This window comes from Hippoglossus stenolepis, chromosome 18, assembly GCF_022539355.2.
Source record: "Hippoglossus stenolepis isolate QCI-W04-F060 chromosome 18, HSTE1.2, whole genome shotgun sequence".
Classification (NCBI taxonomy): domain Eukaryota; kingdom Metazoa; phylum Chordata; class Actinopteri; order Pleuronectiformes; family Pleuronectidae; genus Hippoglossus; species Hippoglossus stenolepis.
In genome coordinates, this window is record NC_061500.1 from 8,658,582 (window position 1) to 8,681,698 (window position 23,117).

At 41.7% G+C, this 23,117-nt stretch overlaps 1 protein-coding gene across 5 annotated transcripts; it reads right to left on the reverse strand.

Moving 5' to 3' along the window:
* Window positions 1-2,630: 2,630 nt before the first annotated feature.
* On the reverse strand, window positions 2,631-22,762 carry LOC118125449 (AP2-associated protein kinase 1). 5 transcript variants are annotated; one of them, XM_035184012.2, is made up of 20 exons: window positions 21,731-22,762; window positions 19,995-20,113; window positions 18,553-18,661; window positions 18,247-18,389; window positions 17,519-17,640; window positions 17,190-17,271; window positions 16,768-16,900; window positions 16,546-16,649; window positions 16,223-16,305; window positions 15,901-16,061; window positions 15,340-15,461; window positions 14,343-14,669; window positions 14,066-14,208; window positions 13,757-13,977; window positions 13,585-13,674; window positions 12,330-12,419; window positions 11,766-11,873; window positions 11,438-11,608; window positions 9,969-10,076; window positions 2,631-4,546 (listed from the first exon to the last, which is right to left on the reverse strand). In XM_035184012.2, exons 1-20 carry the CDS (start codon window positions 21,894-21,896, stop codon window positions 3,861-3,863), a joined length of 3,288 nt encoding a protein of 1,095 aa, XP_035039903.2. In that variant the 5' UTR covers window positions 21,897-22,762; the 3' UTR covers window positions 2,631-3,860. The 5 variants fall into 5 exon arrangements, with proteins under 5 accessions (XP_035039903.2, XP_035039902.2, XP_035039906.1 ...); XM_035184011.2 differs by having other exon boundaries at window positions 16,217-16,305; XM_035184015.2 differs by lacking the exon at window positions 2,631-4,546 and adding an exon at window positions 5,975-9,606.
* Between the last annotated feature and the right edge of the window lie 355 nt (window positions 22,763-23,117).

Below are 23,117 nucleotides of genomic sequence, written 5' to 3' on the forward strand. Positions count from 1 at the left end.
CTATGAGTCTACGAGGATACGTCATTGTCAGATGCCTGAATTCAGACATTTGATAAATGTACTTGCTGCAGCACAGATCAGGCTGATCCACGTTTCTGAGGAAAGTTTGAGACTTAACTGTCAAATGAATTTACATCTGCATCTACTTTTTTTTTCCTCACTTCCATGAGTGCTAGTTTGATTACAGCCATTTTTCATGGTTCTGCGGGTGGGTTCAAACATCTCCCTCACTGTCCTGCTGTGGAAAATATGGAGGGACTATATGGTGCATAAATACAGTTGACCATATAAGGGAGGGACTTTTACTACGACATAAAGTCTGGAGACATCATGTAATCCTCTGCACAGCTCCACCCGTCCTCAGCCTACTCAGCAAGACGGATTGAAAACAGCTGAACATATGTGTGTGTGTGTGTGTGTGTGTGTGCAGGACTATAAAAACAACGTATACGATCTGTCAACCAAAGATGACACAGCATGTGAAGACCTTGTTGTAAATCAGGCCTCTGGTTATGGAAAGACATGATCAAGTTCATCAGTTTGAATTGAAATGCTGCATGTTTTTAAGAAACCTATCTACAGTCACGTCAGAAATCAGTGAATTCTCTGTCATTCATCTATAAAACTGAATGAGGACGTGGATAAAAACGAAGGTTTCTTTGCTGAGTGGCTGATTTGACCTCTTTGTCATTGGGAGAGGAGGAGGTGAGTTGCAGCTGATGCCCCCGATGTCTCTCGGAGATGACTGGGCACAATGAAGAGGCTCTGGGAAGCATCCGATGTGGGAGAACTGGAGGAATTTTCTTGAAAGAAAAAAAAATCTTGGATGGTTTTCTCTGCTTTCCTGGCTGGCAGTGCAGGAAAGCTTCATACTGCACATGCAAATACAGCCGGAAAGGGGATGAATCATTGGAGCGATGAAGAAATTGAATTTATTTACTTTTATTTTACAAAAATACTCTGAAATGATTGGTGTAAATTGTTTCCAGTTTAGGAAGACAGAGCTTCTCTATATATATAAAACTATTTTCTCAGAGTTTGGGATTATGCAACATGGAATATCCAGTCAGCTGAGCTTTATTCCACTCAGATCAGACGAAAATAAACCCAAATATACAGTATATCTTTTCCATGTGCTGTACTTGGTCTCAGTTCTTTCTTCAATAGGAAATGCTTTTGCAGACGCACACAGTCGGACTCGCAGCCCTGTGGCCAGTGAGCTCATGAAGGCGTGTCTGAGAAAAGTGCCAGAAGCAGAGGCAGGCAGTCGGGTTACAGGCATACAATAAAATCAAAATCCAACTGTGACGCCATGGAGATCTGGAAGAGGTATTTACACTGTTTAACACTTTTACAGAGACCAGCACCGCAGAAGACAAAATATATAGACTTAATGTTGAGCATGGGAAACTTGAGTTTAGGTCATTCGCCTGTTTGTTTGTATGTGCCAATATGAACATATAGAATGTTACATCTTTACATATATGAAAAGGAGAGCATTGCAAAATGTGTCTTAGCTCATGCAGCAGTGTTTATGCAGTTTGCACAGTTCTTTTTGATTTTCTAAATAAGTTCCCCTTCCTGATCTTCTCTGATCGGATTCCATCAGCCTCTCTGTGTTTCATTCAGTTTCATTAGATAACATCATCTGGAAAATCCATGAAAGTCCAGGGTGAAATGGGTAAAAATAATCCTGCAGCACATAACAGCCTGAAACTTTGCACACACAGAAATATATACAGTCTACTAAACATCAAGATCAATGAATTGTTCTCTGAGAAATCGACGAAAATGTTGAAAAAAACCGTCCCATCTCACAATGTTAAGTAAAGAATACCAGCAGGAAAATGTGATGGGTTCTTCCATTGGTCATGCCCCACCTCTCCACAACATTTTATGGAAATTGGCTCTGTTGTTTCCGCATAATCCTACTTAGAATCAAACCAACCAACAAAAAGCACGGGGGTGAAAACATAACCTCCTCGGTGGTGGTAACAAAAACCTCCACATTTATCCATTTTCTTGTTTATCTCTCTTTTCCTTGACGTACTCGCCACTTTTCTTCCATGTGCTCTTTTTGTTCCAGGTTCAGGAAAGTAAATCTCGATGTTGCGCAACGAATCAAGTGGCTCATCTTCAACACACAAGTTCACTTTACTTTTCCTCCCGAACAAAAGGTTCTGACCTGTAACACGTGTTGGTTTATTAGGGACTCAGTCAGACAAAGTTTATCGTGTCTAGTGTTTTATCTGTTTTTCCATTTTACCTCTGCGTGAGATTGAATCTGCATAATCTGGTCTCAATAAAAACAAGCAAACCAAAAGTCTCCATGGAAAGACGATACATTTAACCTCTCTTGTCCTGTTTTATGAAGACAGAAATGCTAAACTGTGATGCATCAACCATCCTCTTGCACAGATTCTGAATATAAAGTCCTCCGACATGCAACCAGCAACATTTGGGACACAGAAAAAACATCTTAACCTGCTTTTCTCTTATTGTTCTTCCATCTCCTCTCAGGTAGAACCACAAAGGCCTGGGTCCCCTGCTGTGAAACAAGTTGGTAATGAAGCAGCAATTAAGACAAGAAACTAGTATTTACCTTAAACACACTATACCACCAAATGCAATTATATTTATAAAACTTTAATACAGATTAATTTTCACTGACAACATTTTCCTAATGTCAAGTTTCAAAAGTCAGAAAATACAAATGAAAAATATTATGCATGCACAAAATGCTGTTAAGAAAGGCAGTACGGTATTTAAAAAAAAAAGTCTCTGCCACATGGTATGAAGCATAATAAAGAAAAATGTATTAAAATATTATCACTTTAAGAAGAAACTTAATAGAATCCTGGCTCGGAAGAGATGATGCTGATATTTCTGACTTCTTACTGTACTGTCTGATTTACTTTACCACATACATGATATGTTTCATTCAAAAATACTAAAACATAAGACAAACAAAAGTAACAAACTCATTTCAAAACAACCAGAAAAGTCTAAAAACACTGCTCAGAGTTTTTGGGGGAAACGGCAGCAACAACCTCTAAAAGCAGGTCAACTAAGTTAGAAATAATTTAGGTCATTTACCATTTGGGGTTCCTTTAAATATTTATAAAAATTCCCTTACATGAAAGTTACAACTACACAAATTAATCCCCCCTTCCCTCCTTACATTTTAATGTCACTGGTTTTCTTTAGCTTGTGGCAAAGTGTTTGGTTTCTGCTGTAGCATTGATGCTGAATGTAAACCACATTCCAACACTGATATGAAAGGTTGAATAAATGTAAAGGTCTAAATGGAAATAAGACAAGATGGATGGATAGAAAACAGAAATAGACCTTACTGCAATTACAGCAAAATTGATAAGAGAATTATAATTGAAAGTACTAACTTGATATCTTGTTTCTGATGCTGTGAATATGTGTCCTCAAGTTACATAAATAAAGTAGGAGCACTTGAGATACACCAAATATTTAAAAAAAATGGAATAAAAGTAAAAATATCTGGTCAAACAAATTACAAAAAAAAGGTTTTTGGTGTCCTAAAGAGTTTTCAGCACAAGTGCACTGAGAACCAGATCATTACACTGTCGGTCCTTTGAATAACTTCTCAGTTCAGACTGTTAGTAAAGTTCTGAATTGATGCACTAGCACGTGACTGAGGTAGAGCATTAACTTTAAAGTACTTCGTTGTTAAAGGGATTCATTGAGTCTGTTTGATACCGCAGCAATAATCCTAAAACCACATTAGAACAAAAAGCGTAACACTGCGACTGACTTATACTTTGGCTCCTTCATTAGTTGCAGAAAAAAAGCTCTTGACTTGGCATTTTTAAGGGGGGGGGGGACGGTTACACATCCTCAAGGTTTCCCCTGGGAGAGCACCTCGGCTGGAAAGGTGCAGAAACAAACGGGTCTTCCAGAGCTCGTCCCCCGATGGTCCAGGAGTGCAGAGGCCCCACGGCCACGGAGCCCACGGCGGCCTGCTGACCGATCCTGGACACGACCCTGTGCACCGCCACCGGCTGCTGGAGCACGAGGGGCCGCCGAGGGGCCCGGGGGCCGAGGGGCCGGGGAGCGGGGACAGACGCTACGGACGGGACCAGGGGACTTTGAACGCTGTGCTGCGTTCCACTTTTAAATAATTGAGCATTCGCTTTTGCGGTTTCCTGCCTCTTTCCGAACGGCGCCTGGAGGAAGACATCGGATGCCTCGGTGGGTTTACGGGACGAGGAGGAGCTGCCGGAGGCCGCCCCGCTTTCTTTTCCAGGTGTTTTGAAAGGAGCCAGCTGGAAGACATCAGAGGGGACCGGGCCGCTGACGGGATGGGGGGGGAAACTGGTGGAAGGAGCTGGTATCACATGGTGGTGTGCGCTCATCTCATCTGATTGCAACATGTGTTTGTTATGGACGCACGCAGCAGTCGTCGTCGTCTGCTGCTGCTGGATCCACAGTGTCTGCTGCTCCTCGGACAACTGGAGCAGAACAGAAGCTCCGGAGCCTGTCGGTGCTTTGCTGTGGAGCTCCCTCTGCAGGTCTGTGTGTGGAGGAGACCAGAACAACATCAGGACACGTGCTTCAGAGCTTCAAAACTACAATCTACAATCTACTGCACATTATACACAACAGCATATTTTCTACTTTCAGTGATTTTAAACACAAGAGAAGTGAATGATGAACCAAATCTGCCTCATATTGATCCAAACCCAGTGACAGAAGGTGATCGAGTGGAAATCTTGTAACGTTTTAGTGATGACAAACTTTTCAGTTTTTTTTTAATCCTACATTCATTAACATAAACAAGAGCCATCAACTCAATTCATTTAGATCTGTGCTTTTCTACTGTGATATGTTTACATGAGGAACTATAAGACTTGAAGCGTCACCATCTGAATTTAATTCATCTCTCAAAACTAAATGTTACCAAATTTTACTACCATTGTTTTTAGTGATTACTTTAGATACTTTTATAGTTTTCTTCTGCATTACTTTTAAATGATGATGTATTGTTTCTTGATGTATTTGTGGAGCACTTTGTATTGGCCACGGAGCTATTGTTATGAGAATATAACAATTATCATTATCAGTACTATTATTATTAATATTATGTCAAAATGTCTTCAGTGTAGAGGCCCAGATTCACATTTGTTGGTTTAAAAAAAATATGACAAAATATTGGCAATTATTTAAAAAAATGTTTTACAATAACATATAACATAAACAAACCCCTTTGACAAAGAACTGTAAAATTTGGTTATACAAGAATTGTGTTCAGGGTATGTACTAAGTGGGTAGTTAAATATGTGAAAAATATATATTTTTTTAAAATTATATATTTATTTTTAATATCCCATTATTTATGTAATACACCTCAAACACATCTCCGTCATTTATGTTCTGCTCTATTCTTGTTATTTAAGGATCAATAAATAAGTGGATACTAAAAAAAAAAAGCTGTGGCCTTGAGTCAGCTGGTCAGACTCGAGTATGAAATTATAATAACATTATTGTGTGTAGCTGAAATAAAAATGGAATCGTACAGAAACTAAAGGCATCGACACAATGCAGTGATAGATAAAGATGGATAGTTTGAATGGGGCATGAAGCTGATGTTTGATCTTACCTGAGTGGACTTACCCTGCTTCCCAAGTAGAATAACATGTTGATTAGTGAATTACACAATTAAACCAAACTCTAATATATTATATTACAATTCAACAAATTACTTTTAGGCCCTTAGTCTCCCACAAGCTTTCATGCACATATCTTTCCATGCAAGTCGGATGAGAAACTAATCAAATACCAACAATTATTGTTATTATGGCACTTAAACTCCAAAACCTGTTAATACAATGTAAAATTGAAAATGTATAACTTAATATAAATTGTTTAAATGTTTCTTTTACTGACAGAATAAATTTAACCCATAGGTTTGAACAACATCTTACAATCAAAACTCCACACGTTGACATTCACATTTGTATTTTATTTGCTATTCCTTTATAATTCTTTAATTATCTCACAAAAATAGAAGGAGCACACGATACCACAGCTCTGACGCAGGTTTGGGCCAAACGGACAAGAGGCGTTTCAAAAACACTCGGGAGTATCCGATTTCAGTTTTGGCAAAAAAAACCCCCAAAAAAACAACAACAGAGGACGAGGGGCTCCTGTTTCCCACCAAGGACTAATCTCACTACCTGTTCGTCTTCACCGATTACAACAGCACACAGGCAGCGACAGGGAGAAAGCTCGGGAGTTGCATAGGTTCAAACAGTAACTGCGAATGACTGAGCTGTTCAGTGGAGGGACCATAGAGAGGATGACGATTCAAGGAAAAAAACGTGAGCCGTGAGTTGCACATGCCGTACCTATGGTAAATACGCCGGTCGATCTTTGACGTTTACCGACATGGACAAAGTCAGTTCTACTTTAAAGATCTTTTAGATTTTGGGGGCTAGTGTATAACATTGAAATTGCAAAGACACCAATATGTACTACATAAAGTCATTATCATGAAACTTCTTTACCTTTTATTATCAAAGTAATGAATGCCCCCGATAACTTGAGCTCTTTTCTCAGATTCGGTATATTAATATTACGTTAATATTTGTTTAGTTGGTTTAATATTTAAGTTTTAAGGTGATTTCTTTTATTACATTTATTTGGATTTTGTGGAATATATCTAACCAGCATCCGTGGACTTCTTTCAGCATTTTAACACAATATGACTGATTTGTTCATCTTAAAACCCTATAAATAATGATACAATAATAAATCCAGATTTTTTAAACATATGATTTCTTACTTCAAAAATTGAGCAGTATAAGTAGATGTAGCGGATGCATATGTGTAATGTAGGATATATTCTACTTGATATCATTTTCTAGTATTGACATTGAGGTGGAGGTGGTCTTCATGCACTGTGTTCATGCATGGAAAGTGAAATGACTTTGTTTGATCCTACAGAAACATTTATATTGCTGATTGGAGCTGATTTTCAAACCCTGGACGGCTGATTTGATGCCGTCAGATAATCAAACCACAGCAGCAACAGTGTCCTGTGGTCACTGTGAAACTGGCCGATTTCCCCTTCACAGAGCCCCTCACACGTTACAAATCCGACAAATTCTTGAAGCTGTAATATGGAGCGCAGACGTCCGGAGGACAGAGAGACTGGGGCGAGCGGTAAGCCAATACGTGTCCAACCCTCAGAGAGAGTCATGGAGCTCTGACGACCTGAGAGAATTTAGGAGGAGGGGGCTGTGCTTTCAGAAGAGACTTTAATGACAACGGGACTGTCGCCATGTTCGCAGCAAACAACAACACAAGTAGGCTACTGGAAAACACATCCAACAAGTCCGACTCCACGCACACATACACACATACATACTTATCAGAACACTGTAGAACCACCAACACACGTGAACGTAACATTCAACAACACTGCCATGCGTTTTTTCGATATGACGTCTGTGATCACTAAAACCCGGTAAAGCGAAAAACAAAGCTTTACAAAGCACAACTTCAGAAAAAAGAAAAAGTTCTAGTTTAAGCGAAGACATGAAACAGGACTAAGATTCAAGAGTTTGAGCTCCCGCTCGTCAGAAAAACTGTCGACCGTGTTCAATAAAAATATAATCCTTCATCAGTCCATGTAAACAAACGGAACACAGGCTCACTTTCGTTTCACAAAGGTGGAATAAGACATGGGATTCAGCCTAATCTCTCAAGTCTAACAAAGACTAGGATTATCATCTATACAGTTCAATGTACCGACAGTTATTGAGTAGATAGAACCAAGAAAAACAATCCCACAAAGAGGAATGAGTATTCTTCCATATTATTCAGTGATTATGGTGTTAAGAATTATATATATTTTTTTCATTATAGACTAATATTTATTTCTTACATTCATTCTCTAACACTCTAGTCATATTAACATTTATTAACAGGAAAACAATGTCAATCAATCAATCAAATTTCAATCAATCACCATATATATATATATATATATATATGGATGACAGATTTAACATGTAAAGCAATATGTTTTCCACAAGTAAAGCTTTATGACAATGACTTCATATATACATGGGAAGAAGAACCAACTCTATGGTCTGGATAAGAGCCTGCAGGGGTCCAGTTTTCTATTTACACAAGTTATGAGTGAACAAACGGCAGGAATGTAGGAAGGATTGCATGATGCGGAATTCGTGTTTCAGCTGATATTTAAAAAATGTGAATGAGTGAAAATGCCACATTGTGTCGTTTCTGTCAGTGCCACAAATTACCTGAATAGTTGTTTCTACTTAGTTTATTTCTACGTTTTTCTATCATAGTTGATTATTCAAGTTTTTTTTCATGATTTCATGCATTTGTTTTGTCGGTATGGCACCCTGCTATAAACACTGTTAAATGACCAATGATTTGTCATTTAATTCCAAAGCAACTTATCACTTGCCTCAAGGATAAAATGAAGGTGAAGCACTTTGTCTTGAAAACAGGTTCACCTTGAATTGATAACATAATGTGCAAGATATTTCTTTTTACTGTAGTTATAGTTAGATCTAAGCAGATATTGTACACTTCAAGGACTCATCCATTCAGCTTAGTCAGTTTACTTCATAGATTATTTTATGGCACTTCACTGTTTTTGTGTCCTGCTTTTCTCCACATCACAATAACTTTGTACGGTGCTTGTGCCGCAGAAGCTGAAGGAGAGGCAGAATGAGGGATTATGGCTGTTTGTTTCCAGATTGTGACACAATATCATTGGACGTTTCAGTCTAATCGATAGCAGCTTTAAACTGTTAAAAGATATTCCCTCCAGCAGCCGAGGCTGACGGAGGCAACACTCCTGCTACTGTGCAAATCAGGCTACATGACACTTTTCAAACAGGCGTCCCTTTGTAGAAGAGACAAACTGACCCTATTTGAACTAACTATCATTTCACTTTTCCATGGTTTTACTTTTAAATGTGCAAATAAACCTGGGGAGGAGGAACTTAGAAAGCCGAACAACGACAAATTCACTTGTGCACGATAATAACTACAACCACTTAGAACTAGGCCTATTGTACATTACAACAATGATCTTCTATTGTTTGCTATTAGACACAATGCAATATTGTTCAAACAAACTGGATAGCAATATCATATCCTGATTGACAGAGAGATGCGGTGGTTAATCTTTAGAAAGGATGATGTTAGTGTATTGAGCCAACGGACAATACACGATGCACGGAGACTACGACAAAGAGAAAATGTGAGTGAGAGGGTGAGAGATAAGAGGTGAGGAGAAGCCAGATAATGAAGTCGATACGGCGGAGAGGGCGGGAGTGAAGAAGCACTAAAAGGCAGAGGAGGCTTCTACTGTAGGAGCTACAATGATGATGGCAGCCAGGGGTGCAGGAAGCTAGCTATGACAACAGTGTTGATTGCAGTTATGCTATGCCAGTCCAGTGTTACAGCTTCTACTTGGAGGGGGGGAGGGGGCCGTCTACAAGTCGATGAGCTGGTCCACCAGCAGCAGGGAGCGGGCCAGGCTGGGCAGGCTGGATTCAGAGCCGCCACTGTTACTGCGCGAGTGGCCTCCTGAAACTGGCCGGACAGACAAGGGGGAGGAAGTACGGGCAAACAAGAGGGGAGGAGAAGCAGAGGAGTGGGATTCACAACAAGCAAACACAGCAGTCAGAGAAGAGAGGGAGAGAGAGGTTGAGAAAGAGAGAGGAGAGAAAAAAAGAGGGCAGAGTTTACCCATATAACTCTACTGGTTTTCAATCATTCTCAAGTGAGGATGCAGAAGTAGTGCAGACACCTGATCAGTTGGTCAGTAGGTCAGTTATTATTGAGCAAATTAGCATGCGACTGAACCCCAAACACCCCCGGGTGCGTCTCTAATCCTAAAAACCATCGTGACCCGCCTGTGCCTCCCTGCAGAGACTGTAAAGACTTACCTTGGGAGTTCTTACGCCCTATGACGGGAATAGGATCAAACTCATCCTCCGTGCCGACCTCTCCGCTTGCTTGCTGGGGCTCAAAGTCCGAGATCAGGAGAGACGAGTCTGCAGAGAACAGAAGAAAAGTAGGTGTTGGCTGTAACAGAATGAAAGCCCAATCTCTAGAGGAAGAGGTGAAAACAAAACAAAACAAAAAGAAGCACATATATAGTTTGGGACCAAAAATTATTAAACTACCAATATTTTACCCCGTTGCCATGATCAACATTTTCATAAAATCAGCTCAGCTACAGCAACAACACATCCACTGCTCTCCCACGATAAAAGAGCTGTTTGATAAGATTTTATGAGCAGAGATTAGTCGTAATTAGGATCATGCAGCTGCTGCACACATTCAGGCTGTGATTAGGAGTCGGCCCTGTCAACATCAGTTAAATGCCTTCGTTCACCACACACAGAACAAATAAGTCAGCCACAGCTGCGGAGCTCTCGGTTTGAGACACAATATGGTTTCACAGACGATTCCATTCAAATAGAACTTTCCTCTAATGTCAAAAAATTACGACGTTATGGAGAGAAATATAACTCAAGGCTGTCCAGATGAATTTGTTAAGGTGAGGTGGAAATGCATCTGCTGCCACCCAGTGGTTGAAGTCTGCAGACAATGACAATGTTATATCCCCAATAACAGTAGACGGTTTTGGCATTTTGTAGGAGTCTTCCTTCTCTCTAGGGTTGAAAACAGCTTTAAGTCCAACATGCAATCCATCCATTATCCCTATCGCTTGGGGTTGCTGGGAGACCTAGAGCCAATCCAAGCTGGTGTTGTGCGAGAGGGGAAGTACAGCCGGGACAGGTCGCCAGCGTATCGCAGGGCCAACATACAGAGACAAACAACATTTCAAAAACTAGAAATCTATATTTGGTTTGATGAGGCACCTCCTTGTTTAGGATTAATTAACTGGAATACCGAACTTTTGACTTTTAAGTGAATATTAGTAAACCACAGTGTTTCTGTCACTCTAATGCACATTTCTAAATCATTTGTATTCTTCCTGTTTTCTTCTATTACCCTATGACTGAAATTGACCGACTGCAGAATCACTGTGACAAACACTTCTTTGTGTAAGAAATAAATATGCAGACATCAAGTTCCCAGCACCTCATTCAATGTCCAAGGACACATCATGAAGAGATGACCTGAAAAACTTCAAGATGCGTCTCAAGGTAACTCAGTATTAGCTTGTAAAAACTGAAATGTTCTTTTCTCTGTCCTCATCTGACCATCTTATGAATTTGTTTTTCTGAGTCCATTTGCAGATGTTGAGTTAAACATTCAGCGAGACCCCCACAAACATTTATCAGGCCACATCGGATCGTAGTTGTTTGGTGATGTTGCTTTAAATTTCACACTCTCTGCGTTCAGGGAGCTCACCGCCTACTTCTGCCAGATTCTTCCACCTTACCTGCTTTAGGCTGCATGGAGTCTCCAGACAACAGACTGAAATCATCCAGAGCAGAGGCAGCGGAGCTGGGGGCTGAGGATACGGAGGAGGTGGTGCTGCTCGCTGCTGGGGGGGCGGACGGAGCAGAGATCAGGGAGCAGCCCAGGAGAGAGTCGTCTGCAGTGAGGGAGTCTGGGTCAGGAGAAGGTAAAAGTAAAAAGAGGAGAGATTAAAGTTTAATTATAGACAAGGACACTGATACATATCCTGATCTTACGTTCCTTCAACTACTTGCAAACTAGAATATTTTAAGATTCACACCATAGAACATTTAGGAGCACAAACACACCTTTCGCAGACTCTTCCACAGAGCCACCGAAGGGATCCGACAATGACAAGAGGTCAGGCAGCAGGAGTGAAGATGTGTCGGGAGATTTGAGTCCTTCAATCAGCTTCTCTAAAGGCCGGTGAAGACAGAGAGAAGGGGGTTAGAACATGTACCACTAACAGACAGCGGAGTACAGGGGAAAACACTGTGTTCTTTGTGTAGTGGAGGTCATGTAAGGATTTACTGATTCAAGATATTCCCAGAGCAGCAGACGAGAAAGAAAGACGTTGAAAAGAACTTGGTCTGATGGCGTTTGGTTTGGAGCCAGACAGGGTGCTCATCTATATGTTTAGATCAAGTACTTCAGCAATCATCATTTATTCATGTCATCATCCATATTTAATTGTTATTCATTTCACTGAGAATATTTTAGGACAACCAGCACATCATTTTTTCAGATGTCTCTTAAACAATGTGTGTGGATTTCTTTCTGGAAGACGAGAGCTTTTCACCAATGGCAAAAACTGTGTGAGACGGTAACAAAAAAATACAGCATGCATCCACCAGCAGAGAGACTGTGTTTACCTGGTGCATCCAACAGCTCCAGGGAACAGAAAGGATCTGGTACAGCCAACAGCAAAGCTCCTGAATCTACGATGGCTGACGGTCTTTCAACTGGTAAACAAAGCAACGTTATACAGGAAAGATTTTAAATCAAGCCTAAATAATTAACCTGATATGAATACATTAAAGGAGGGAGCTTGTTGTTTCATTGGTACATTTCCATACAATGGTTTAAACTTTTATGTTTTAAGTGTGAGCTTATTAGCCGATGGCAGTAGCTTCATATTTAACGTACAATCACAACAGAGGATTCATGCAACTCTTGGGAAGAAAGTGAATGAAGTGTGTTTCCTGAAAAAGTCAAACTCTTCTTTTAATGAATCAAACAGACCAATTGAAGAAAACTAAAAACTCTCCCACATTTTTTCCAACAGCTTAAGACTTAAGGCGACAGTATTACCTAGTTCTGTATATGAGCAAATCAATTATCACGTTTGTCTAGCTTGTTAAAAGCAGCTCTTAAACCGTGAGTGGCTACATTTCCTGGGCAACAACAACAACTCTTAAAAAACTAATCAATGCCGACATTTCTTTCATTGAGACCAAACCCCCTGTTATATTTATGTGATGCACATAGAAAGCTATCACTTTTGGAAGGTTCATAAAAGCCAATCCGATTCATGGATCGGGTGCATTAAGAGGTATACTTCTTGGTTTGACTTTAGATTACATTCCTTCAGACTTGTACATTACAATGCATTACCCAGCATATTAACAGCAGTTATGAAGATACACTACCGTTAATCTATAAATGAATCAGTCTTTATGTCTGCTTTGTTTGATGTCCACAAACGAGCAGGCTAACTCGAGAGAACAGTTGCCTGTTTATAGGAATGACGTTCTGTTGATATGATCTGATTTAATCTTTTGAAATGCTGAAGTGGTTTTTTATTTAAAAAAAGGTTAGAAGAAAACATCTCTCCAGAGTTTAACACATATTTTATGTTCATATTTATCTTATTATTTTAGTTGAGTATCAATGTGCAAAGATGTCTTTTTCTAATGTAAGAAACTACACTGGATAGACAAGGTTTATATGTCCATTTTGAATGTGTTTTTCTTACAAGTTTGGAATGATTTCCAGTGTAATATAATTTTAAGATGTAACCTTGTTATAATGGAAGTGAAGGGCCCGTGGAGCTTTGTGGGTCCTGGTCTGTGTAAAAATAAAGAACAGAACAAAAACACTGACTCTAAAGGGAAAACTGTGACATACTTGTTTCTTGGGATTCGTTTTCCACAGTCAAGGCCTGCAGGCCTGGTATCAACTCTTCAGAATATGATGTCTCAGTTTCCGAAGGTAGGTCTAGTAAAGACATTAAGTAGTTATAACATCTCCTCTTTGTTAGCTATTGAAAAGAATACTTATCTATGAACACAAACTTTACCATTGGGCTTTTTGTCTTCCGATTTGAATTCCTCAGCAGTGAGGATGGAGAAGTTGTTGGAGAAGTTGTCATCGTCAAAGGGGTTCCAAGTCGCCTGTGTCGGAGTGATGATTGCGCTGCCAGAGGCAGGAGCAGTGGGTCCAGCTTTGCTCTGGTCCTGGACTGTGTCTCCAGCCCCTTGTTGAACATGCTGGGTGTTGCTTGGTTGAGATGTAAGTGATCTAGAGAGACAAATGCACGTAATAACAGATAAAACACACAGGAGAAAACCCCAATTTGAACTCATATTCCAGTAAATATGCCACTTACAGGTTAAGAGCAGCATCTCCATTAACTCCCTGCAGCTGCTGAGAGTCAGTAACTGGAACTGCAGCGATGCTACTCGCTGTGGCGTCACTCGGGACACGTTGGTGCCCTCGCTCTTCAGTTGTCTTTGGAGAAGCAGGTGGAGTCTGATCAAAAGAAGCATGCAGTGAAAGCAAAACACATAAGATTAAAATAAAAAATAACCTTATTAAAACCTACAGTATGTTAATTCTGTAATGATGATATTAAAGCTGGTGATGGTGAGCAGCAGCCCACTCACTGTCTCAGCTGATTTTTGGCTGATCTCAGTGGAGGCAGCGGATGGCTGAGATGCAGGTGGCTGAGCAGAGGCCGGTTTGCTGGGCGAAGGCTGAGCCGCTGGCTGCTGAGGCTGGCTACCCTGCTTGCGTCGGGCTGGACGCTGAGGCGGGGCCGGGCTGGATGGAGTCACTGCTGCCTGCTGGGAGGAGGAGCTGACCACAGAGGGAGGTGTGGTCTGCTGCTGGACTGTTGGCTGAGCTTGAGGTTGGACGTCACTCTTGGTCACCGGTGATACTACTGCTACTGGGGGAGTCTCTGCTCCTGTAGCTGCGGCTGGTAGCACGACCTGTCACAGACAACGTTATCTGTCATCACGTTAAACATCACATCTGCAAAGCCCTGGCACGAGAGGAATAACTGCAGTCATTAACTTATGTGTATAGGGCTGATAATAATTATTATTTTATTAGTGATAAACTTGTAATTTATTTTAATAATGAATCCATCATTTAACCAAGACATCAGAAAATAGTGATAATTTCCCAAAAATATAAACTGAGAAATGTACAATTTATAATTATGTAAAACAGAGAAAAGCAACAAAATATTAATATTAAAATGTGGAAAAACTGTTTCATTTTTGACTTAAGCTATTATCAAAACTGTTATTGATAAATTTTATATCAATCTACTCATACTTCTTGAACTATTTGTTTCAGCTCTAGACTGAAGACCTATGTATGCCTGACTGAGACATGAATCATGCTACTAAAGCAGTTTTCTTCTGACGCTTTCCTCTTCTTCTGTATTTTTGCACATTTACACACACACACACACACACACACACACACACACACACACACACACACACACACACACACACACACACACACACACACACACACACACACACACACACACACACACACACACACACACACACACACACACACGTAGAAAGATAAGGTTTTGTATCATCTTTAGGAAGCTCCTCCGTGTATTCAGAGAGTACGTACCTGTTTCTGCAGGGCCACAGCCGGACCGGAATTGTTTTGCGACTGGATGAGTGGCAGAGCAGAAGTCTGCACCTTCTGTGACTGCAGAGCTGCAGCGGGCTGAGAGAGGCTTAAGCTAACTCCTGTGGGATTGTAAAAAGGAACATTACTCTTGAGAGAGCATGAAAATATTTTCTATCTTAATACTACATATGCAGAACAATGTAAAATTCAAACAACATAACAAAGTTTGTAGGAGGGTTTGAGCTAATGTTCATCTCAAACTAAATGTATTAAAGAGGATCATAGAATCTGATAAACACTGAAAATCTAAGGGATTTGTAACAGATACAAAGCTGATATAAAGTGAAACGGTATTTGAAGTGGCAGAGTGGAGAAAATAATCCCATAATCACTTGGGGCCTGTGGTTAGATTGCATTAATTTACACGAGTCTTAACCTGCGTGCTTGATCTGTTACTGTTGAGAATTGTAGGCTTGAGCGTGTGGACAGAGGATTAGAGGGATTCTTGTCTTTATGCACATCTTTATTCAAAATCTTGGTTTCTCTTTCCATACGTACCAACGGGCTGAGCTGCACCAACAGGGATATTAGCCCGTTTGCGCGGGGTGAGAGCAGCAGGCTGGATGGGTAGAATGCCTGCAGCAGGCTGGGTGTGGGCTGCTTTGGGCCTCTGGCGAGGGGTGATGGAGGTTTCAGTGGTGGGAACAGGATCCGTCAGTCTGGCAACAAAGGGAGGATATTGGCCTTCATGTTAATGATGGCAAACAGTGTGAACATAATTATTTAATGAGTATCAGAATACTGATTGTACCTAATTACTTCCACAAAATGTAGAGTTACTAGCTTTGATAGGAATAGAATGAAAGCAGCTCACGCTTGCCTGGGCTTAGCCTGGTTCTTCTTTGCTGCCGCAGCCTCACTCGCTTTGATTGGCTCAGGAAGTTTAGCGGGAATTTGAGAATTCTGGATTATGGGGAAGAAAAATTACACCATAAAACTTGAAGTTGGCAGATATTCTGTATGCAAATGATGAATTAGTGCAGATTTTCCTTCCACAGCGTGACAACGAACATGTTTGTTAATGTAGGTCAGGCAAAGAAACCCATTGCAGATTCCACTGAATACAAAAAAAAAATAATTCCTCATGAGAGAAAGCCAGAAAGCCAAATATTTCAGCTGACCCCAGTGCTGACGGAAACTGACCTTCACATTCTGAACAGGGCAGGTCCGCTGAGCTAGTTTAAAAGCAAAGAAGGACACCTGGTAGATATCTGGTCTTTTGTCTGGGTCTGGCTCCAGCATGTATCCTAAAAAAAGCACCACAAAGAAAGAAGAATAGAGAGTCAATGAATAGACATTTACACAAGTGCATGCTTTGTGAAAATTGATATTGATAACGTGAAGTGACGTTAAAGAGACACTGACTAATGAGGCAGTGAAGATCGTAAGAGTAGCGAGAGTTATCTGGAATGGTGAAGCTGCCATCACAGATGGCCACCTGGCTTTCACCAAAGGGCAGAGTGAAGAAGCACAGCTTGTACAGCAAACAACCCAGTGCCTGGAGAAGACAATCACAAGCATGCCCCATCACACCAAAAACACAAACAAAGAGAGGAGAGGAGTTTAAACACGAATATCAATCAAGTCACACAGAAAATACTTTTCCCCTCCAAACCACACCAGATGTCACTGCTTTCTACTGTAAAACATCCAGTACCCATGCAAATACAGGTATAAGTAAAAAAAATATATATACACTATAAGAAACACTTTCATTATGTTTAACTGAAATTGAGGCTTTATTTGATTTATGCACTTCTATCTAGATTACCCTCCTCTTCACTCACCCAGACATCTGCTTTTGTGGTGATAATCTTGTTGTTGTACAGGTTAACCATTTCAGGGGCACGATATGATAAAGTGGTGTATCTGAAAGAGGACAGGAAGAAATTAGTGAGAAACCTGCCTGGTTTTGACATTAGCAGTGAAATCAGCCTACATATGTACAATAGATGTGCATATGTCTATTGAAAGTGTTATTGAAAATTGTGATTTTATCTGTTAATTTAATTTGCATCAACTCTAACCTCCTTTGCACACAACACAAATTCCTAAAACGAGTGCTGATGAATAAAAGCAGCAGATATAGACAAAACAGGTGAAAAGAGGCACACACTTTTTGATCTCTTCCTCCACTGTGGCAACTCCTTCGGTCTGCGGACTCTGGAACTTGTTGGTGGCACTGCCGAAGTCACACAGCACATAATGACCCTTGTCGTGCAGGAGGATGTTCTCCACCTGTAGATATATACAAGAGAGATGAGACTCTCACAGACGCGTGCAGCTGCTTTCAGTTAAGACAACTGGTTTGGACTTTTAAATGTCAGGGGGGGTGCTGCAGCAACTGACCCGCTCTGCAAAGTCAAACTCCTCTGCAACACACACACCTTGAATATAAATATGGAAGTGCAGCCACCTTCACATAATGAAATGCTAATTTAGTCAAATCTGGCACGATCATTCCGTCATGCTCTAACACACTACTCTCAAGTTTAAGACTTTTTTTAAATGAGTTGAAGAAATCCAAATGTCTCCATCTGGATTATAACTACTGAGTGACAGTAACTTAAAATGAATGTGACAAGCCACACTGCAGTTGACTGAGCTCTGCAGCATTTGAAGTATTTTGACATCTACCTCCCTCTCTCCTGTTGCAGCTATCCATAATTTAACACAACTCTACACAAACATATCAACCCCGATTCTTCAAAAGACCTCACAGCAGGGTAATCTGCAGGTGGTGGTTTTTCCCTCCCTTGTTACCAGGGATTGGACAACCTGTCCTGTCTGACACGTTCCCTGTAGCAGAGCGCTACAGGGAACCGAGGTGGCAACATGTGTCACCTTAAGGTCTCTGTGGATGATGGGTGACTTGCGCTGGTGCAGACGAGAAACGGCATCGCACGTGTCACAGAAGATCTGCAGCACCTCGACCTCGGTGAAGCCGGTCTGCAGCCTCTGATTCATCAAATTGACCACCTGCCCTCCTGCAAAATAAAATCCAATTATACAGCAGCACGAACAACACGGATAATTAAGCTGACAAGTATATCATTGATTTTTTAACTTCTTTAACACAAATTCTATTCACTTTTAGAAAAATCAAAGTATGTGGTTGCAGCCACACCCCGAGTCCCTGACAGTAATCACCTTTGCAATAGTCCATAAGTATGAGAACCTCCCATACATCCCTTGATCCCATAGCAGTGATATTGGAGTCCAGATAACCAACAATATTCTTGTTACCGACAAGGTCTTTCTGCAAGAACACACAAGTTCAAGAGCGTTAACACACAACTCTGCTCAAAGTAAGTAACAAAACAGGCAACTGCTGTAAGTGGCTGAAAAGTGTTGTTATACAATATGACTGGTGAATTGGATGCTCTGGGTATAGAAGTCTAACTGACACAATTTCGTACTTGGAATAAATCAGGTATAACAATGTGATACAAAGGTTTGTGACACAAGGTGGGGCAGGGAAGAAATATTTCCATATTTTGCTGCAAAATATGCAGTGAGAATTTGAATGTTGTTCAACTTCTGTGGTCAGTGTGAGTAGAATGATGCAGTGTGAGGTAATCCGAAACAGGAATGTATTAGGTAATGAACACCATCTGAGGTGAAGGACTGTCAATCTTTACCTGCCTGTGTGTGTGTTTGTGCATGAGAGTGAGTGAGGGACTGACGTAAAGGAAACATTTTGAATGACATCATCTTCCAACGAAATGTCAGTGTTGTTTTCCGAAGCGAGACAAGTACCCAAGTTGTTATGAAGTGCTGTTTGTAATTCTGTTGCAAGTTTATACAAGCAGCTTTTTAAATAATCTGACCATGAATCGCTTCCTTCCTTCCTGAGGATTCCTACAGATAGAAAAGATTGAATTGCGTGTACAGATCCTGAATTCAGTGAATGATAGAAAAAAAAAAAGACTTTTAAAGCCTCTTGATAGAATAATGACATTTTGTTTTAGGCTACCATGACAAACGTGTCTATTTATAGACTAAATAAGTCCCATTTCTGCTCTTGGTCAGGAGGTCTGATGGAGTCAGAATAGTCTCCTTCTACCAGCATATGACAGTGAATGTATAGCTGGGATATGCTCAGTTCAGTTTTATGTTGCGTTAGCCAACAGGCATCATTTATTATACATCTGTCGAAGGGGGGAAACTTCAACTTTGGGAACAGAACGATGAATGGTGAAAAAACAGGGTACTATGTTGTCTGTATGAGATTTCACGTCCATAAAAATATCCCTGACAACTCCAATCTCTGAAACTCATCTCAGGAGGGGAGAGCCGAACATGCAAAACAATACTGTGTAAACAAAAGCAAAGTTCACCAAGAAGCAGATGAATAAATACAGAACCATCCCAACAACACCGCTGCAGGCTGACTGTGTACTGAATCCAGCAGTTATTCATACCGGAGCAAGATATCTTTCATTGTGGATTTTTGGGACATTTGCAGGTACAATTTCAAAAAGCAGTGAGTTTTGTTTGTTGCCTTCATGTGTGTTTTTTACACAGCATTCAAACCCCCACAAGCTCAAAGTGAGAACAAACAGATAAACGTTCGGTCACGGGCAACTCACCATTATTTGAATCTCGAGTTTGCACACCTGCAGATCATGCTCATTGTTGACATACATCCTCTTCAGGGCACAACGCACCCCTTGATTTGTTCGCACGAGGAACACAATCGCAAAACCACCTGCAGGATTGAGGAAAGACACCAAATGACACGGTCAGTCTTCAAAGAGAGGATAGACCAACTACGATCAATGCAACCAACATCACATCATTCTCACAAGCTTTGTTAAGGCATTATGATTTGGGAAATTAAGCTGACACGTTCTTTTTTTTCGCCTTTCACAATAAAATATAGGAACAACTGTTGCAATTTGTAAGACTTGCATCAATATGGACGAGCAGGACCAAATGTTGCAGCCTTATAGTGTAATGTATTAGTCATGTCTTTGCTGCAGGGTTTATGTAGAGGCCTACATTGAGGCCTAACCATCTGGTATAGCTCAGACCGCACTCAAATTCACTGTGACCGGGTGACTTCAGTTTCGGGCCAGACAATGCTGCTCATGCCGCACGTGACATACGTATTGTGCGGCTCTGTGGCATCGTGATCGCTAAATACAAACACCTCGTGCAAGTTGAGGGTCTGCTCCAACTTCTGACGTAAAATGTTTCAGTTTATTTCAGTGAGTGCAGACAATCTGATCAGCTGTACAACACTGTCTTCCTACACCATTTAAAATGTGGGCACTGGCTTCGAAAGTCCTCACTAGCTGGCAGCCTGACACACTGATTAATACTGTGGAGCAGACATAATTACCACAGTATGTGACTGGGAAAAATATGAGCGGATGGGGTGGCTTGTGTAAAAGCAATAGTCAATGGTGTTAAGGAATGAAGCCTGAGGATGACAATATTTTAGGGATTCAGTATAAATCACTGCTGTATTCTCTTGTTTAATTCGTATAATGTACTTGAAATAGCATGTATGCATGATGTTCGATAAACTGATGTTTAAAACACTAGAAATCAATGGAAATGCATCAAGATTGTATTCCCAGGTTGAATATAATGAATAAAACTGCATTTTTGAGGTCAAGCACGGGCCTTAGCAATGTTGTGGTGATGTAAAAAGTGACGATCACTGGTGTTTATAAAGAAATCCAACAATTTGTTATCATCTACTGCTTGTGAGACACCTTTCCTTCATTCATTCAGGTAGGTCTTCATCAGCTCGGATGGAATTCAATTCAATTCGATGTGTATAGCTCCAAATCATAATATACACGTTCTCAAGGCACATAGAAGGTCAAGATCTGAAGGAAATATAGAGAAACCTAACAGCTGCCACAATGAGCAGCACTTTGGAGACTGTGGAGAGAAAAACCTCCCTCATTAACTGGAAGAAACCTCAAGCAGAACCAGACTCAGTGTGGGCGGCCATCGGCCTCGACCGGTTGGGGGTGAGAGGAGAAAAATGGGGAGGAGGGGAGAGAAGAGAGAGAGAGATTTGGGGGAGGAGAGGGGGAGAAAGAGGAGAGAGAAACTGCTGTGTTTCTCAGAGGGGAAGCTAGTAGACAGCAGCAGGCCCCTGCTCTGCATCCAGGATACACAGGGGGCAGATGCAGGGCTGCAGCCTTTCTGTGGGGATGGTGTGAGGTTACATCCCTGCGCTGTCACGTGACTCTTGTGTGTATTTACCTTGAGCATGAAGCATCATCATCATCACCACCATCGTCATCATCATCATCATCCCCCTGCAACATGCATCATCTGCTCTGTGCAAACCTCCATCTCTCACCTTCAGCCACAGTCTCCTCCACGGTGACTTGGTGTCGCCCGACGGTGAAGGCTCGTCCAATGAAATTTCCGCCTGCGTGACTGGACCCGGAGCCGCCGCCGCCTCCTCCCCCGGAGCCAGGCCCGGAGCTGACCAACTCCCGACGGGAATCGAAGAACTTCCTCATGGTGTCCACAGCGACACACACACGCACACTGGACGGCGAGCTGCTAGTTTCTCAAAGCACAGAATGGTTGCACTCACGCAGAACTGTGAACCCCAGCGAGTCTATTTGCAGCCTGAAAACACGCACTGCACCCCCCCTCTCTTCTTTCTCCTCTTATGCTGATGTGGAGGTTTTAGGAGGCGAATTTTCCCTTTCGCTTCGCCAACACAAGCCGGTCGGTGATGTGTAGCCGGAGCTGTTACGTAAGGAGTGAATTACACCACCCGGGGAGGCTAGAGCATCTCCGGGAGAAAAGTCCTGTTCCTCAGCTATCCATGCAGCAGCCGCCCGTGGTCGGAGGATACCGATGGGAACATTGGGTCCGTCTCCATCCCCGTCCGAGCCGAGCTAGCTCCGTGCTAGCCGCTTACGCGCTATGACATGTCGCGTGTAAGGTTATCCAGGTTACCCTCTGAAGATAGCGGCTCCGGGTGCGATGTGTCCGACGTGAAACTTCAACGATAGCGTCGCCCGGAAAAAATCTTTCCATCCTCATTCAACTGGAGCCGCCGCCAGTCGCCACATATCTGCCCGTGCGGCTATTTAATTCCCCCCCATTAGCGATTAAACTGTGATTTTTCCCCCCCTTCTCCCTTTCCAGTTAGCTAACGCATTAGCGCGGTGCAGCGTCTCTCCTCTAACCCGGACCCGGCCGCAGATTCGACAGGAGCCCGAAGCCTCCGTGTGTCCGTGCGGCGGATTTGACATCTACCAAAAACACGAGAGTGAGGGTTTTTTTCAGTCCAGCAGCCGAATCCCTGCAGCCACAGCGATCTTTGGCTGCCGGAGATATCGCAGCATCCTAGCTGTTGCTGTTGCCGCGCGCAGGGGAGTGTGGGTAATGTAGTTCCGCAGGCGCAACTGCAGCCTCCTGCCTCCCTCCCTCCCTCCCTCACCTGCGTATGTGGTCATGTGCTGCGTTCATGTCCCGTTTAAATCTGAGGTGGATTAATGAGTGTTTAAAGGTCCAGGGGGTGAGATTTAGGTGAAAGGGATCCACTGGCAGAAATTGAGTATGAAAAATAATCCTGGTGATGTTTTCACTAGTGTGTTTCACCTAAATTGTACGAATTGTTGTTTTCTTTACCCTAGAATTGGCCCTTTTATATTTAAATACTTTATATTTACATCGGGAGCGGGTCCACTCTACGGAGGCTGCCATGTTTTTTACAGTAGCCCAGA

Excerpts from the sequence above, each read along its gene's own strand:
- LOC118125449 (XM_035184011.2), bottom strand. The coding sequence starts at position 21,896 with ATGAGGAAGTTCTTCGATTCCCGTCGGGAGTTGGTCAGCTCCGGGCCT. Across the intron at positions 20,114-21,730 it reads GGAGGAGACTGTGGCTGAAG|GTGGTTTTGCGATTGTGTTC; the intron begins GTGAGAGATGGA and ends TCAATCCTGCAG. Across the intron at positions 14,209-14,342 it reads GCCAAAAATCAGCTGAGACA|ACTCCACCTGCTTCTCCAAA; the intron begins GTGAGTGGGCTG and ends TCTTTTGATCAG.